Raw genomic sequence first — 14,820 nt, 5'->3', positions numbered from 1 at the left:
TAAACTCTTATGATAATATTATAATAACATTATGATAAGCTAATGATAAATTTATGATAATAGCATGATAAATTTATGATAATATCATGATAAGATTTTGATAATATTATGATAATGTAATGATATAGTTATGATAAATTAAGAACGTAAAACAAATTTGCGCAATAATATTATGATAATAATATAATGATATAGTTATAATAAAGAACGTAAAATAAATTTGCATAATAATATTATGATAATATTATGATACAGTTATGATAATATTATGACAAGTTCATGATAAAAGTTATGACAAGGTTATGATAATATTATAATAAGGTCATGATAATATTATGATAAAATTAAACTAATATTACGATAAATTTATTATAAAGTACGTAAAATGATTTTGCATAATTTTATTATGATAATATTATGATAAAGATATTGCTATGAAAATATTTTTAATTACGTAAAATAACTTATGCAACAAATTTGAAAATATTATAATAAAGTTAATGGTAATATTATGATAAGGGTATATTAATATTCTGATACTATTATGAAAATATTGTCTAATTATAATTAGGTTGTGATAATAGTATGGTAAAATACGTAAAATATTTTTCTATAATAAAATTATTATAAAATTATGAAAAAAATCATTTTTTACAAAAAATTTTATAGTTATACTGACATATATTAATTATAAATTGAAATTGACATTAAATAATAAAAATATTTTTTTATATAGAATGACTCTTAATTATAGTGATAATTTTGATATTTATATACACTGCTAAAGTAAAACAGTGTGTATAAATAGCATCACTCTTTTGTTTAATTGATTTATTACCATAAGGTCCATAAGTTTGATGCATTGTCAGCAAAATAAATTTATTTAATTTTAATTATTGCATTGTCAGTAAATGAACCATTATGGAATTTGCAATTGTGTTTTTGATCATGCGTGCACGTGTGGAGAGAAAGAGAGAGGGAGTGAAAGGGAAAGAAAGAGGGAGCGCGTGTTATTGCCATTAGAGTAAAATAATAAATATTCAGGATATAAAGAGTAAAACAATGAAAAAGCTGAAACGGTGATGTATTTTTTGTATGTTTTCCGCGCTGAGGTATTATTTACAAATATAATTTTAATTTAGGTAAATTCATAACTTTCTCTAAATATTAAAGAAATAGCCCTTTTAGTTTTCGAACAAAATAATACTATTTCTTTATTTTTGCCAGCATCAAAGTGCTAACGGGTGTCTGTCAAGCATGAAACTCTAAATTGCAACTGCAAAAATTTCGTAAAATTCTCAAGAACCTTCAATTCCATGCAAATTTTGTTTTTCTTTTCTCCAATCCAATTCATTTCTGCAAATTGCCGTCATTTGCTTCTCTTGTCAACATTCCATTACATTGCACATGAAACTGAAAAATTACAGGGTGGCATACACAATTAGATCACAAATCTAACCACACCAAAAAGCTAACAAAAGAAGAAGAGCAAAGACGACTTTCCAATGTGTCTGAAAAAGAATTGATCGTTTAATACATTATAAAATGATTGTCACGAAAATAAACTAGCAAAGTCCGATGGAGTTCATTAAAATTTGAGTCCTACAAATAATCCAGCCTCCTTCCGAAACAAATCCGAAATGGCGATTGTACAGAGTTTCAAAATGTAATACTAATGCAACTGTTTGCAATGCTAGTAGTACTCGGATAATCCTTGCTCTTCTTCCCAGAGCAAAAACAAGAGAACATAGAAAAATTTGAAATAAAATAAAAATAGAATAAAAAGGAAAGAAACGAAACGGTGGAGAAATATTATTTGATCTGGTTGTCAAAAGCTGAAGAGAAACTCAATGAAGAATCTACAGGATCAGTAGCTCACCATCTATCCCCTGAACTTGACCTATCAAACACCAAACAGTATAAACATTAGCAATTCCTAGTAAAGCCGCACCAAATATTGAATTTGCACATTGCTGAAAACATGTTACTGCAACTAATTATTCTGAAATAGAAGCGTATATACATCAGCTTAGAAGTGATTTTGATGCTAACCCAGACAAAGAACTATCAAGTTTCAAGAGCAGACTGGCTGACCTCATTTGTCAACAATTTGTAATTACCTAGGAGAGTATTGTCCATTCGCGGTAATTTGCTTTCAAGTTTTAAAGCGTACATTAACAGTTTTCCTAAAACCTTGCACTTTCGAATCTTAAAACAATTTTCGTACAAGAAGCTACTGTTTAGATAGAGAGATAGTGTGGCTCGAAAGCAATAGACAGAGAAGGGTTGAGCGGAATTTCTCATGGTTATGTTAAATCTTACTTGGATGTTTACAGTTCAGGGATTTTGTTTATCTTGGACATCAATATATAATATTCATCATTAGCTAAAACCTAAAAGGGGGAAAAGATTAGAAATTATCAATTGCATCAATCTCGCAGAAACAAAACCTCCCAAACTTAATTAATGAAACAAACAAAATTCCATAAATTAGGTTTCAGCTCGTGTTAAAAAAAAAAGAGAACAGTACTATATTCTGCCATTCTGGAACATTTTATAATTTCAGAATCAAGAGACAACTCCACCAGCTCATAAATACGTTTTTATATAGGCATGCTTCCTATCCCCTTCACCCCCTATTCTACAATTCAAGAGGTCTAAAATGTCGAAAAAAGAAACAGTGGCAACAAGCCCTTCTATCGCATCATCAGATAATGGAAGACTGGAATAAAAGAGAGAAAGCAATAACTAAATTATTTTTACCTGTCAAAGTCCCTGCTACCAGGAAATCCTCTTTCCCTGCCACCATGAAATGCTTTTCTCTCATCACCAGGCCTTGACCATGTATCTTGAGTGCCACGTGATCGGGGCCTATCCATATACTCCATACCAGGCCTTGTCCATGTATCTTGAGTGCCACGTGATCGGGGCCTATCCATATACTCCATACTTCTGGACTCATCAAATGAACCAGACTGAGACGGTGGTCTCTCAGAGAAACTGGCAGCCCTACCTGCCCCAGAACCTGGTCTTTCAACGGCTTTCTGCCCAAATCGAACTTTGTCATCCAAATCACGAATTATTTGTTCTAATTCCTTTTCTTTCTGAGATATTATATCTTGCGAACTGGGTTGATCTCCTCCAGGCAATTGAACAGATCCCTCTTTCTGTGCTTCCTTTTTTAAATACTCTATCTCTTCTCTCAAAAATTTCTCATCTTCGGTTTCAGACCTGAAAGAATTTTTATGGTTAGCAAGCAAGCGAGTAAGGGGTATATGTGTTTGACTACATTCAAATGACCCAGCAAGGAAAGTTTAACAGGTGGATCAGCCAATGTGTGTGAACAAAAGTAATTAAAAACACCTATATATAACAGAAGAACCAAATCATGACAAACCAAAAAAGAGAAGTCCTCAAGGGTAACAGCTATGAAACTGAAGTAAGGTGCTTACATAAAAAAGAGTGAAAGAGACAAGTAGACAACAGTACTCAGGAGGTCTATCCAGCAAGATGCAAGTGAATATCTATCGTATCAAATCTACTTTTTTGGAACAACAAATATTACGTAAGCAACCTGCACTTGTAATAGCATGCAGGCAAATATAAGGTCTATAGCACCACCAACAGCACCCATATTTTTTCTCCTATGACAGACACACTTAATTGTGCAACAAAAATACAAACCATATAATGATAAATATGTCAAACAAGTACACAAAGAGGTAATTAGATAGGGCAGAAATGTTGGATCTATACTCCATATAATAATGAATTACAGAAATATGAAAGATAGACACTCACAAAAATATGATGAAAAGAATGAAAAAGAAATCCATTAACCATATCAAAGGTAACTAACTCATAATTAACTCGTCTTATGATATTAAGATATCAAAGGTAACTAACTCATAATTAACTCGTCTCATAATTAAGGTAACAAAGAGGTAACGAAAACGCTGAAATTCTTAAATCTGGTGAGGTGTGAAAAATGGGCTTCCTTTATCAGCTGAGTAGCTAATGTCACATTATTCAGGCACAAACGAAACAGTTTCGATTGACAAATTACATCAGTTGAGATGCACCTAATTTTATCCAACTCTTCACTGATTTGTAATCCCTCCCCATTTTAGAAGTCCCACACTTTCTATTTTGGGATGTACCATTTTAGAAGTCCAATTTCCATTTTTAGAGTAATTTTACATTAAATTCCCTTTTCTATCCTTCCTTTCTAAACTTAAAATAAATTCTATGGAAAACTCCACTACCATTAATAAAGGTAAAGTAGGGAAAAACATCATAATAAATGCTTTCCTAATCTTTATGTAGAATCATATGGAACTCCTAAAATGAGACGGAGGAAATATTATTTATGTTCAAACAATCTAAAGCTTATATGAAAAAGTAACACATTATTGTTTAGAGATATCTTTGTGTGTTTGGATAACTAGACAAATATCAGTCAACTTAAGCATGACAGCACCATTGTAAGACTTAAGAAAGATGTAGGTTCATAATTAATAAGCTAATAACTATAAATTAACAGCAGTGTGGCATATGTAATACTAACACACAGTATGTAGAGCACAGAGAGGATGTTTAAACCTAATACAGGACATATTCTTTTTGTTACCGTGCACAAGAGTAGTTTGAAGGTCACCAAAATTGTTTTTATTCTTGCCTACTTCAACAGAGAATGAATGAACACCTTATCAATATAAGTTATAGAAGGAAAGTTCACCACCACATATAAGATTTACCAATTCAAGACATGCAACAAATAAAGAAATAACAGAGTTCAGTAATAAGCATTCTATCGTGCTATACTACCAAAAATAAATGAATTCAAACATTTAAGATTGCAATCTAGTAAAACTAAAGCATTTGATCAAGTGTATTATAAATAGTGATCCTATTTTGTTAGAGGGCATCTCAAAATATTATTGAACTAGTATGTATGGCCCAGTGACTAGTATGATCTAAACCCCCCTTTTATCATCCAAAACAGTTTTGGTAATAAGTATTTGTAGCTTTTAAGCACTCCCAAACTATATATAAACAAGCAAATGCAACTAACTCACAAGATATTGTTCTATGAATAACTTGTTACTCTATAGACAATCAATACATCATAATGACAATGAAAATATCAACAATATATGGACCTGTCAACTCTGCGATGTTCCAAATCAAGATCAATTTTCCGCCAATCCTGACCACGTTCCTGCAATAAAACTTCCCTAGGCTTAGCATCACCAAAAGGATTCACTTTTGGTCTTGTCTTCACTACCACATTCTCTAATCCCTGCTGCAACCCTAAGCTTTCGGACCTAACAGAATGTGCACTTGAAGGCCTACTAGAATGTGCACTATTAGGCCTGCTAGAGTGGGAACTAGTCTTCTTAGCTTCAATTTCCAAATCAAGCTTTTTCCAGTCCAATCCTTTCTCAGCTAATACATCTTCTCTCGGTCTAGCAGCCCCAAAAGGATTCGACTTATTTGTTTTAACAACCACCTCATTACCAGCACCACCAGCACCTAAATCCCCTTTAGGTGCATTCAACACCAGTCTCGGTCTCTCCCTCTCCGGCTCTCGAATTCCACCTCCTCGTGAAGTCCAACGATCATTATCCGGCCCACCACCTACACCCGAATAATCACGAAAACCTGATCCAAACGTGGAAGATCTAGCCCCAGACATCGAAGGAGTAGAACTAACAAATGGTTTCTTAACACTTGCCCAGTTATCAACCTCATCAGCTCTAGAACTCCCACCACCACCTCCCAAACCACCACCGCCTCCCAAACCGCCACCGTAACGACTCTGACGGTTACCGGAATCAAACGAAGGCGTTGATACCAATGATTTCTTAGCCATTGCCCAATTATCAACCTCATCAGCACGTGATGGTTGATCATAATCAGAAACCCTAGCTGGTGCAGGACCTCTCCGCTCGTCATCAAATCCACCATACTGTCTCCTGCTATTATTATTATTATTAGCCCAAGCTCCATCCGTTTCACGCGTCCTACCCGACCCGAGTCCCTTACCACCGTAATTTGAAAACCCGCCTCCATGTCTTCCGTACTGCATTTCCTCAGCGGACCGCTCTTTCGGACCAGTCGGCAGACGGAACATTTCATCCGGTGTTAAACCACGGCTACTGCTGAACGCTCCTCCTCCACCATCGGCCGGTGACGATGTGTGAAACTCGGTGAGAGTCATTTTTTTCTTTTTAGGTTTTGCAGTAACTGCTTCTCTTAGACTAGGAAAACTCTGAGAAGAAGCGGCGCCGCTTGGCGCTGCTGCGGCAGCAGATGCGGCTTCTTGCTCTTCCCGTTCGACATCGGCGGCCCAGTCGCCGATGGAGCCCCATGGTTTCGACATTTTATGTAAATATAATGAAATTAAAGGATCTAGAAATTAAAATAAAAACTAATTAATGAAAACTGAACGGAGTTAAAAAAAATGTTGTTTCTCGGATCGGAAAAATCAGCCGGGGCTCCGATAAGGGAGCCAGAGCTCCGAGAACATGCGCAGAAGATGTTGCCGTTTAGGGATTATTTTGTTTTTGTTTTTAATTTTTCAAAAACGAAATTTAATTTACAAGATTTTGAATTGTGTGTATATAAAGATGGTGAAAAAGGTGAGGAGTTACAGTAACGAGCAGGTGATCGAAATGGTTATGACAGTTAGATCGGATGGTGAGTTTTAAAAGTGATGTGGAAAGTCATTGTGATCGACGGTTGGGATGGTCTTGAGTAAATAAATGTATACTTTTAGGCTATTGAGTGGAGTAATGTTGACTTTTTAAAGAAACTTACTAGTAAAGGGCTAAAGGCTAATTAAACACCTAATTCCTCCTCCACATTTTCCTAGAAAAAGTTTAAGGGGTACTACTAGTACTAATTATTCCATTCCCTTTCAATTAATAAAATAAAATTTGCACATATATTAAAAAATAAATATTGATTAATTACTTTTGATATTTATTTTTTTAAAAAATCACATTTCATTTTGATAATATTTTATTGTCAAAACATTTAGGTCTGTTTGATTTGAGTACTTTTAAACTCATGAATTTAAGAAAATTTATATCTTTTTCGTCTCAAAATAAATGTCTATTAGTTTTTTTCAAAGGACTTTGCTCATTTTTAATAAAGTGTAATTTTTCAAATTAATCTCTTTATGTTGTTTTTATTTAAGATCCATTATTTATTGTCATTATTGTAAGAAAGTGAATTAATTATAGTATTTAATAAAAATATTATAGAAAACACAAAGATAAAATTATAAAAATTGAGAATGATAAATTAAAAAAAATTGAGACTGGTGAATTTTAATTTTACAAATTAAAAATTTAATCATTTAAATTAAATATAAAATTAATAAATTTATAACAAAATTTAAAATAATAAATTATAATAACAATCCATAAGCTATTATAAATATATGAATTTGAACTTTTCTATATAAGAGATGATGAGATTTTAAATGATATTTTAACAAAAAATGTTAATTTTCAATTATTTTTTAAATGCGTAATTTTGTTTAAATAAGTTTTCTATCCATTCCAATATAATGTCCATTTTTTGTCCCAAATACTTACCCAATTTTAGTAATTATAATTTTAAAATTAATTTTTATGTATTGTCTTTATTTAAAATTTATTATTTATTGTATCTGTCCCAAAAGTGAATTAAGGTACAGTAAAAAAATTAAAAAATTAAATTAAATTTTATTGTGTCTTACATTATAGTCTTTGTACTTCGCAATTGTTGGTGGCTCCAGCCGAGCGAAATGGGAAAAGATTATGAGGCAATCATTGGTGAATATCAATATAGTAGTAGCAATCAAGAATTGCAAAGTACATAATTTAATGTTACTTCATAAATATTCCTAATTATAGGCTTCTAGCCAAGCATTCGAAGGAGTAGGTCAGATGTTGAATTCATCCCATAAATAAACAAGTGAAAAACAATCATAGTTATGTTGGTTAAATATATTAGTGGTAATCTTGAGTTTAAAACATAATCATTCTGAAATTATTAACACCACAGGCTTCAATTTTTTTCCAACAAAGTTCATTTTATCCCTTGGAGTTGGGACGAAATATTAAATAAAATAGCTTTAAATAAAAACACCTTCAAAATAAATATTTTAACTCATTTTATTCCTCCAATTTTAAATAGTCCATATAGCTATTATCAGATGAGCTCTAATTGCTCAAATCATTTTTTTGCCATTTCAACTAAAGGGATAAAATGAATCAAAAAAATGAGTCAAGTTATAACCAATTTATGGGCATTTTTATCCAGCCACGAACTTATCATTATCTAATATTTTGTGCCTTGAGGAAGTAAAATGAATCTTTATTGTCATTTTCTCCACCTACATATTTAGGAGTGTTCTTTTTATTCAAATCAAAATTTTACTTTTTTTTCCCTTTCAATTCGGTTGATTTTTCAATTCGGTTCAAATTTTTCTTTACAAAATCCACCAAATCTAAAATTAAAGGCTTAATCACCAAAAAATGTCAAACCTATACGTTTTGTGTCAATTATAGTCAAACCTTTAAAAATCACCAGATTTAGCCAAATCTTATATGTTCTGTTTCTTTTTTAGCCATTTTTGAATCGAACCGGTTTTTCTGACACCGTGTCGTCCACGTCACCGCCAACTAAGCAATTGGCTGGCATGTGAGCTGAAATATTTAAATAAGGTTTGGCTATAACTGACACAAAATGCATAGGTTTGGTATTTTTTGATAAATAAAACTAATTTTAAAATTAAATAATTAAATGATTAATTATATTATAATAAAATTCATATATATTTAAAAAATAATATTTTTATTTAACGCTAATTAAAATTAATTTATTTTTACTAAATATAAATAATTATAATAATTTTTTTTACATATTTGAGGGATATATAATTAATTTAAATTCTAATAAAAATAAAAAATGTCATATTCATCTTAAAATTTAATTTTTTTTAAATTCCAATCGTCGGTTCTTTGACACCGCCGCCGTTTGAGACCCAATTGTTCGTCTTCCGACGAACAATCTGAGAGTAATATACACAACAAACATACGACAGTGTTCATAAGTCAACTATACACACATAAATATAAAAATAATTACTGAATAGACTGTTTATTTAAAGGACGAGTTTAATTATTTTCTCATTTTTTTTCTTTAAAAAGTGAAGCTCATTGCGGTGTAATCAATATATATCATGATGTTTATAAGCATAAACGCATATGTCATTTTACTCGGCATAGCCAAAAACTTATCTTAATTTATACATAACTATTTTATTTATTACCTAAATCCAGTCATAACAAGATCTCAACAACATTAAAAATACTAAATCAAGTTCAAAATCATCATAAACATTAAATCCTTTCGCCAAATTTAATTCAATATTAATTTCTAAGTAATACGTTAATTCATTTTTTTAATTACATATTCATTAAAATATATTTTAATATAAATTTATTAGATTTAATTAGGTTTAATAAAAAATTAAAATTAATTTTAATTAGTATTAAATAGGAAATATTAATTATTTTTAAATATATATAAATTTTATAAATGATATAATTAATTTACTAATTATTAAATTGAAAAATTGGCTTGAATTTAAAATTAGGTTTATTCACCCAAAAAAATACCAAACCTATATTTTTTGTGTCAGTTATACCCAAACCTTATTTAAATATTTCAGCTGCCATGCCAGCCAATTGCTTAGTTGGCGGTGACGTGGACGACACGGTGTCAAAAAAACCGGTTCGATTCAAAAATGGCTAAAAAAGAAACAGAACATATAAGGTTTGGCTAAATCTGGTGATTTTTAAAGGTTTGGCTATAATTGACACAAAACGTATAGTTTTGGCATTTTTTGGTGATTAAGCCAAAATTAAAATTTATATAGTGTCAAACCAAACAGAACTTTTTTTTTTCAGTTTTTGATCCAATTTTTGCACACCTCTACATGTTGACTCCATATATAGATAATAATGTAGGTATCATAACTTAATTAATAGTAAATCAATCACTCAACCAAAATGCAAATTGTTAGGTAAACTTCGCTAATGTGAGCCTAGTTTGGATGGTTAAGGCACCTCTAAATACATCGAGAGGCCACGTCTCGGTAACTAACAAACTAACAATTGTCGATTACCATCTTTGACAAAAAAAAAAGGTAAACTTCTAATAATAATTTTTAATTAAACTAATTAAATAGAAATTACTAATGAATCAACCATAAATCTTTTGACATTCTACAATATTAGTATCATATAAACATCAATCCAAATAAATAAATTACTACATAAAACTACAACAATTAATTTATATCTCCACATTGAGCAATCTTGCACACACAAAGACACAAAAAAGAACATTTCTCTAATTGCTAAATCCCATCAGACAAATCAGAAATGCTTACTCTGCATAACTTGCTAGGCCCCGTGGTGTTGAAGAAGAGTTGAAATAAAGATTTTGAACTTCTAATAAACAGATTATCTTTATTTATTTGCCCCACAAAAAGAATAATTTTATCAAACTATGCATGTTCAAGAAAATAGAATCCTGAAGTAGTAGCTATGAGAACACATACATGTGAAAAATGGTTCTATTTCTCCTGAACAAGCGATTTTTACCGATATCATACTGACTCGGAGCTCAGTTTGGCTTAGCTTGTTAAAGGATTGGTTAGCATTGCCGCGGGATCTTGTCGATAAGTAAGTTTATCAGGTAATCATTATGTTAACTGCAAAATTAAATCCTAAGAATCTGTGAGAGCTATAAAGCTGAACAATACAATTTGTGTGTTTAAGCGTAAAAGAAAATGAGATGTGCTTGCTTCTGAAGAAACTAACCTGAAATCGATCCATCTTCTTGCACCCATCCCATGCTTGCATACAATTTCCCAATTACTGTATAAGAGGTCAATTCTGCAGCCACAAGCTATGAAAGAAAATTTTCTTTGTCGAGAAGTTTGTGACAGACTTCTAGTAAAGTGCTAAGAGAATCCATCTGGCATATCAAAATAGACATATTTAAGAAGCCAAAGTTACAGCATTTATATTTTAAACTTTCTGCACATCTACAGGGACTCGAACTTGCACTTATGACATCTCAGGCAAATGAGGCTTGATACCAAACACCAAAATGATATCACTAAGAATATGTTTAACAAGGCATTTTAGATTCTTTCCGTGATTATCTATACATAATTTGATCATACGACATACAACAATGACGTTTTTCAAATAAAATACAATACACATTTACCTTCATATAGAACAAGACACAGGCTAATAGGAAGGGATACTTGACCAAACTAAGAGTCCATGAAACTGGAATGACAGTTTAAATGTTGATATTGCCGTCTTGGAACAGAATTTAACAAATTAATAATCTAGTAGCTGCTTTAGCATCTGTAATTCCTAACTAGGTTTCCAACACAAACTGAAGGTAGTCATCGAGGTTTCAATCTAAAGCCTCCACAACCAGTTTCATACCATTTCCTCATGCTTCAACTGCTGAGAAAATAATATGTTTTTCATAAGTTCAAAATAAGCTGCCAGGTAGCATCAGACGACATTTCCCTTAGATTCCATATGAAATCTGTCTATGATTCTGCCCACACATGTTCTTATATTAATCAAAAAGAATTAACATCTGATGCAGTTACATCATAAGCTGCATCTGAAAGTAAAAATTCACGATGATACATATAATTAGGCTAATCAGTACTAGTTTGTGAATCAAAATGGCTTCAAAGCACGCATCAAATCCAATATCTAACCCCGATTTGCAAGATCTCTAAATGGAAATGGATGGAAGAATCCAGAAATTAAAAAAAATGAACTTATGCAATTCAAACCGGCATGATAAACAGCAAAATTTTACAGCACCTGGAGCAGAAACAAAAACAAACAGTAGGCCTTGTCTGAAAATACGTGCAATATTCAAAACAAAAATCAATCATGAGCAAGAATTTAATTCAATAGCCACATATATTTTTGGTGACAAGGACTCAATGCCCCGAGCCGAAGCCTGGGATCATTGTCAAACCCTGGTTTAATTCACACTCCATGTTCTGGCAAATATCTACACTCCAAAAAGATGAGGACCGCCTACAAGGCCACATACCTGGAAAAATCCGGCTAAAACACCCAGCGGCCCAGTCTCAACCATTCCATTTATAAGAAAGGGCGTAGCTAGGGTTTGAAATTTGAACCCTTAATCATGACGCCCAAATGGCTGAGGTTTAGACCACTAGACCAAACCAGCATAACGCTACAATTCTATGCTTAATTTTCCTCTTTTCTAAGTTAAAAAATGTAAAATTAAGGACTAATTAAAGTGATTTCAATCAAAATCTGCTCTCATACACACACATTATCACATAATTAAAAACAAAAAACAAAAAACAAATTTCATTAATATTATTTACAAACCTGAGATTTAGCGGTTCTTCTTTTACAATCTGCAGTCAAACTCTTAGTCCTATTCTGCATGCTAATCAATACATTATTCCAAGTATTAATCCTCGACTGAGCTTTACCATAAATCCCTACATTCATCGCCGCTAAATCCGCCGCTTTCACGGCGAGAACATCCTCCGCTTCAAGTCCGTCCAGCAACCAAATCAAACACGATATAAAACCTTTCGTTATCTCCGAATCACTGTCTCCTCTAAATCTCATTCTCCCGTTCTCGTCAATTCTCGCCTCTAACCACACCTGAGTCGTGCACCCCGTCACTCGGTTCTCCGGTAACCTAGCTGACTCGGGAAACGGAGGAAGCCGCGCCGCGTAGTCTAGAAGGCGTTTAACTCGGTCTATCGGTTCGGTTAAACACTCGAATTCGGATACCAGCCGGTTTAGCCTGGATATCTCGAAATCGGCGGTTATCGGCGGTAATGGAGGCGGCGATGGTGGTGTAATTGTGGTCCCCACACAAGAAACTGAAACATTGCTATAATTATTATTACTATTTGATAATTGAACAGGCGGAGCGCTTTTGGAAGAAATTGAAATGACCATCTTATCAGTTTCCTGTCGAGCGCTTATAGATTTAGTATTATAATTATTCTCTTTATTGTTATTTTTATTATTTAATTTTAAGGTTGATGAGGAGATGTGCTTAGTACTGTAGAATTTGTGAAAAGGAGGAGTTAGGAGGGGAGATTTGGAGGAGGAAATCATGTTTGGATGGAGAGAAAGTGAAGGAAAATGAGAGAATATTTGGAAATGAATTGATAACTTTTTTGAAGGAAATGGAGATCCTTGAAGTGCGCGCCGTTTGGGTGGGAAGAAAATGGTCAAGAAAATGAGAGAAAATAATGGAGAATTTTGGATTGGAGAGAGTGTATTTATGGGCAAGTTGCAGAGCAAATTGAACCAGTAGTGCTGTGGTGGAGTAGCTTCTCTTCAAATTTTGCCACCAGACGAGGCGCCAAATTTTTCATGGTAATTAAATGTTTAAGTAAAAAAATAATAATTTATCATTTTTAAAAAATTAAAATTACTCTTTCTATCATATTTTAAAAATCTATAAAAAATAAAAAACATTTATTATGATTCTTTCTATTTTTATTAAAGATAGTAGAGTTTTTTATATAATTTATTTAAAATTTAAAAAGTGATAAAAAGAGATTTTAAAATAATTAACCATGAAAGTTCATTAACAAAATGATTTGTATTATACAAAAAGGTTCAATGAATAGTAAATAAAGATTAGTTCATTTACAAAATGATTTAAAGTCGATAACTTCACAGTTCTTCAAACTTATTTGGTATTCGTATTCAAATTGAGTTTTATGATTTTGCACAATTCTGAAATCACAAGTATTACTCTAAAAATACTTTTGGATCAAACAAATTATATAAAAATTGAAAAAAATTGTAATTTTATTTTAAATTTTTTTTTTTGAATAATAAGTATATTTTTCATATTTTGTTTAATTGATCATGTTTATATCGTATAGATTATTAAATAAACTATTTTTATAAAATAAAACATAAAACTGAATGAAAAAAAGATTAGGTGAAAGGTGTGTTAAAATAATATTTATAAGTAAAAATAATTATTCACATAATTTTATAATTATAAGAGTGAAACGTGAAATTTTTATTGATGTTTACTTTTTTTTATTATATATATTCATAATTACATGAATATTTTTTATCTGAAAAACGTGTAAGTTGAGTGCGACATATGGAAATCTTTTTAATTAAAATAATATATAAATGGATCACTTTTAAGTTTTTTTTAATGATAAAATCAATTTAAATTATTTAAAAATTATTAAGTGGAATTATGTGATTCTAGCCACAGTAAGGCAACTTCTCTACTGATTCCTTCATATAACTAAAAATAATATTTCTACATTGAACAATAAAAATAAAAATATAAGAATCAAATTAAATTTTAGCCGCCACCTTATTTGATGCAATCACTTACGTCATGCATCAACATATGTTTTTCATTTTTTTTCATCGTTAAAAATGTCCATTTTACTAACTTAACAGTAAATTCAGAGATCAATAATTAGTTATTTTTTTAATAAGATTTAATGTGCAAACTACAAACTACAAACTACAAACAAACTATAACATTTACATTTATTTTAAAAAAAAAATTATACCACTCAAACATTAATATAATAAGAAATAATTTATATGTAAGATGCTGATTAACAAGAACAATTATATGGTTTAATTTTGTATTTTTATGTTTTTATATGGTTTTCAAATCTTTAATTTGAAATTTATTTAATTTTTAAATTTAATTATTGATAAG

General features: G+C 31.2%; 2 protein-coding genes across 4 annotated transcripts; both read right to left on the bottom strand.

Moving 5' to 3' along the window:
- Positions 1-1,561: 1,561 nt before the first annotated feature.
- On the bottom strand, positions 1,562-6,599 carry LOC126655231 (eukaryotic translation initiation factor 4B2). Its single transcript, XM_050349300.2, has 3 exons — positions 5,163-6,599; positions 2,764-3,231; positions 1,562-1,900 (listed from the first exon to the last, which is right to left on the bottom strand). The coding sequence occupies exons 1-3, from the start codon at positions 6,383-6,385 to the stop codon at positions 1,876-1,878; spliced, it is 1,716 nt and encodes a 571-aa protein (XP_050205257.1). The 5' UTR covers positions 6,386-6,599; the 3' UTR covers positions 1,562-1,875.
- Positions 6,600-10,252: 3,653 nt separating this feature from the next.
- LOC126654865 (sufE-like protein 2, chloroplastic) lies at positions 10,253-13,443 on the bottom strand. 3 transcript variants are annotated; one of them, XR_007632771.2, is made up of 3 exons: positions 12,474-13,443; positions 10,887-11,043; positions 10,253-10,792 (listed from the first exon to the last, which is right to left on the bottom strand). XR_007632771.2 is itself a non-coding variant. In XM_050348863.2 (2 exons), the coding sequence occupies exons 1-2, from the start codon at positions 13,221-13,223 to the stop codon at positions 10,975-10,977; spliced, it is 819 nt and encodes a 272-aa protein (XP_050204820.1). In that variant the 5' UTR covers positions 13,224-13,443; the 3' UTR covers positions 10,253-10,974. The 3 variants fall into 3 exon arrangements, 1 of the variants encoding a protein (XP_050204820.1); XR_007632770.2 differs by having other exon boundaries at positions 10,253-10,777; positions 12,474-13,442; XM_050348863.2 differs by having other exon boundaries at positions 10,253-11,043.
- Between the last annotated feature and the right edge of the window lie 1,377 nt (positions 13,444-14,820).

Source organism: Mercurialis annua, linkage group LG7 (assembly GCF_937616625.2).
Source record: "Mercurialis annua linkage group LG7, ddMerAnnu1.2, whole genome shotgun sequence".
Classification (NCBI taxonomy): Eukaryota; Viridiplantae; Streptophyta; class Magnoliopsida; order Malpighiales; family Euphorbiaceae; genus Mercurialis; species Mercurialis annua.
Note: the sequence above shows the minus strand (reverse complement) of the source record. Positions and strands in the feature narration are given on the sequence as shown.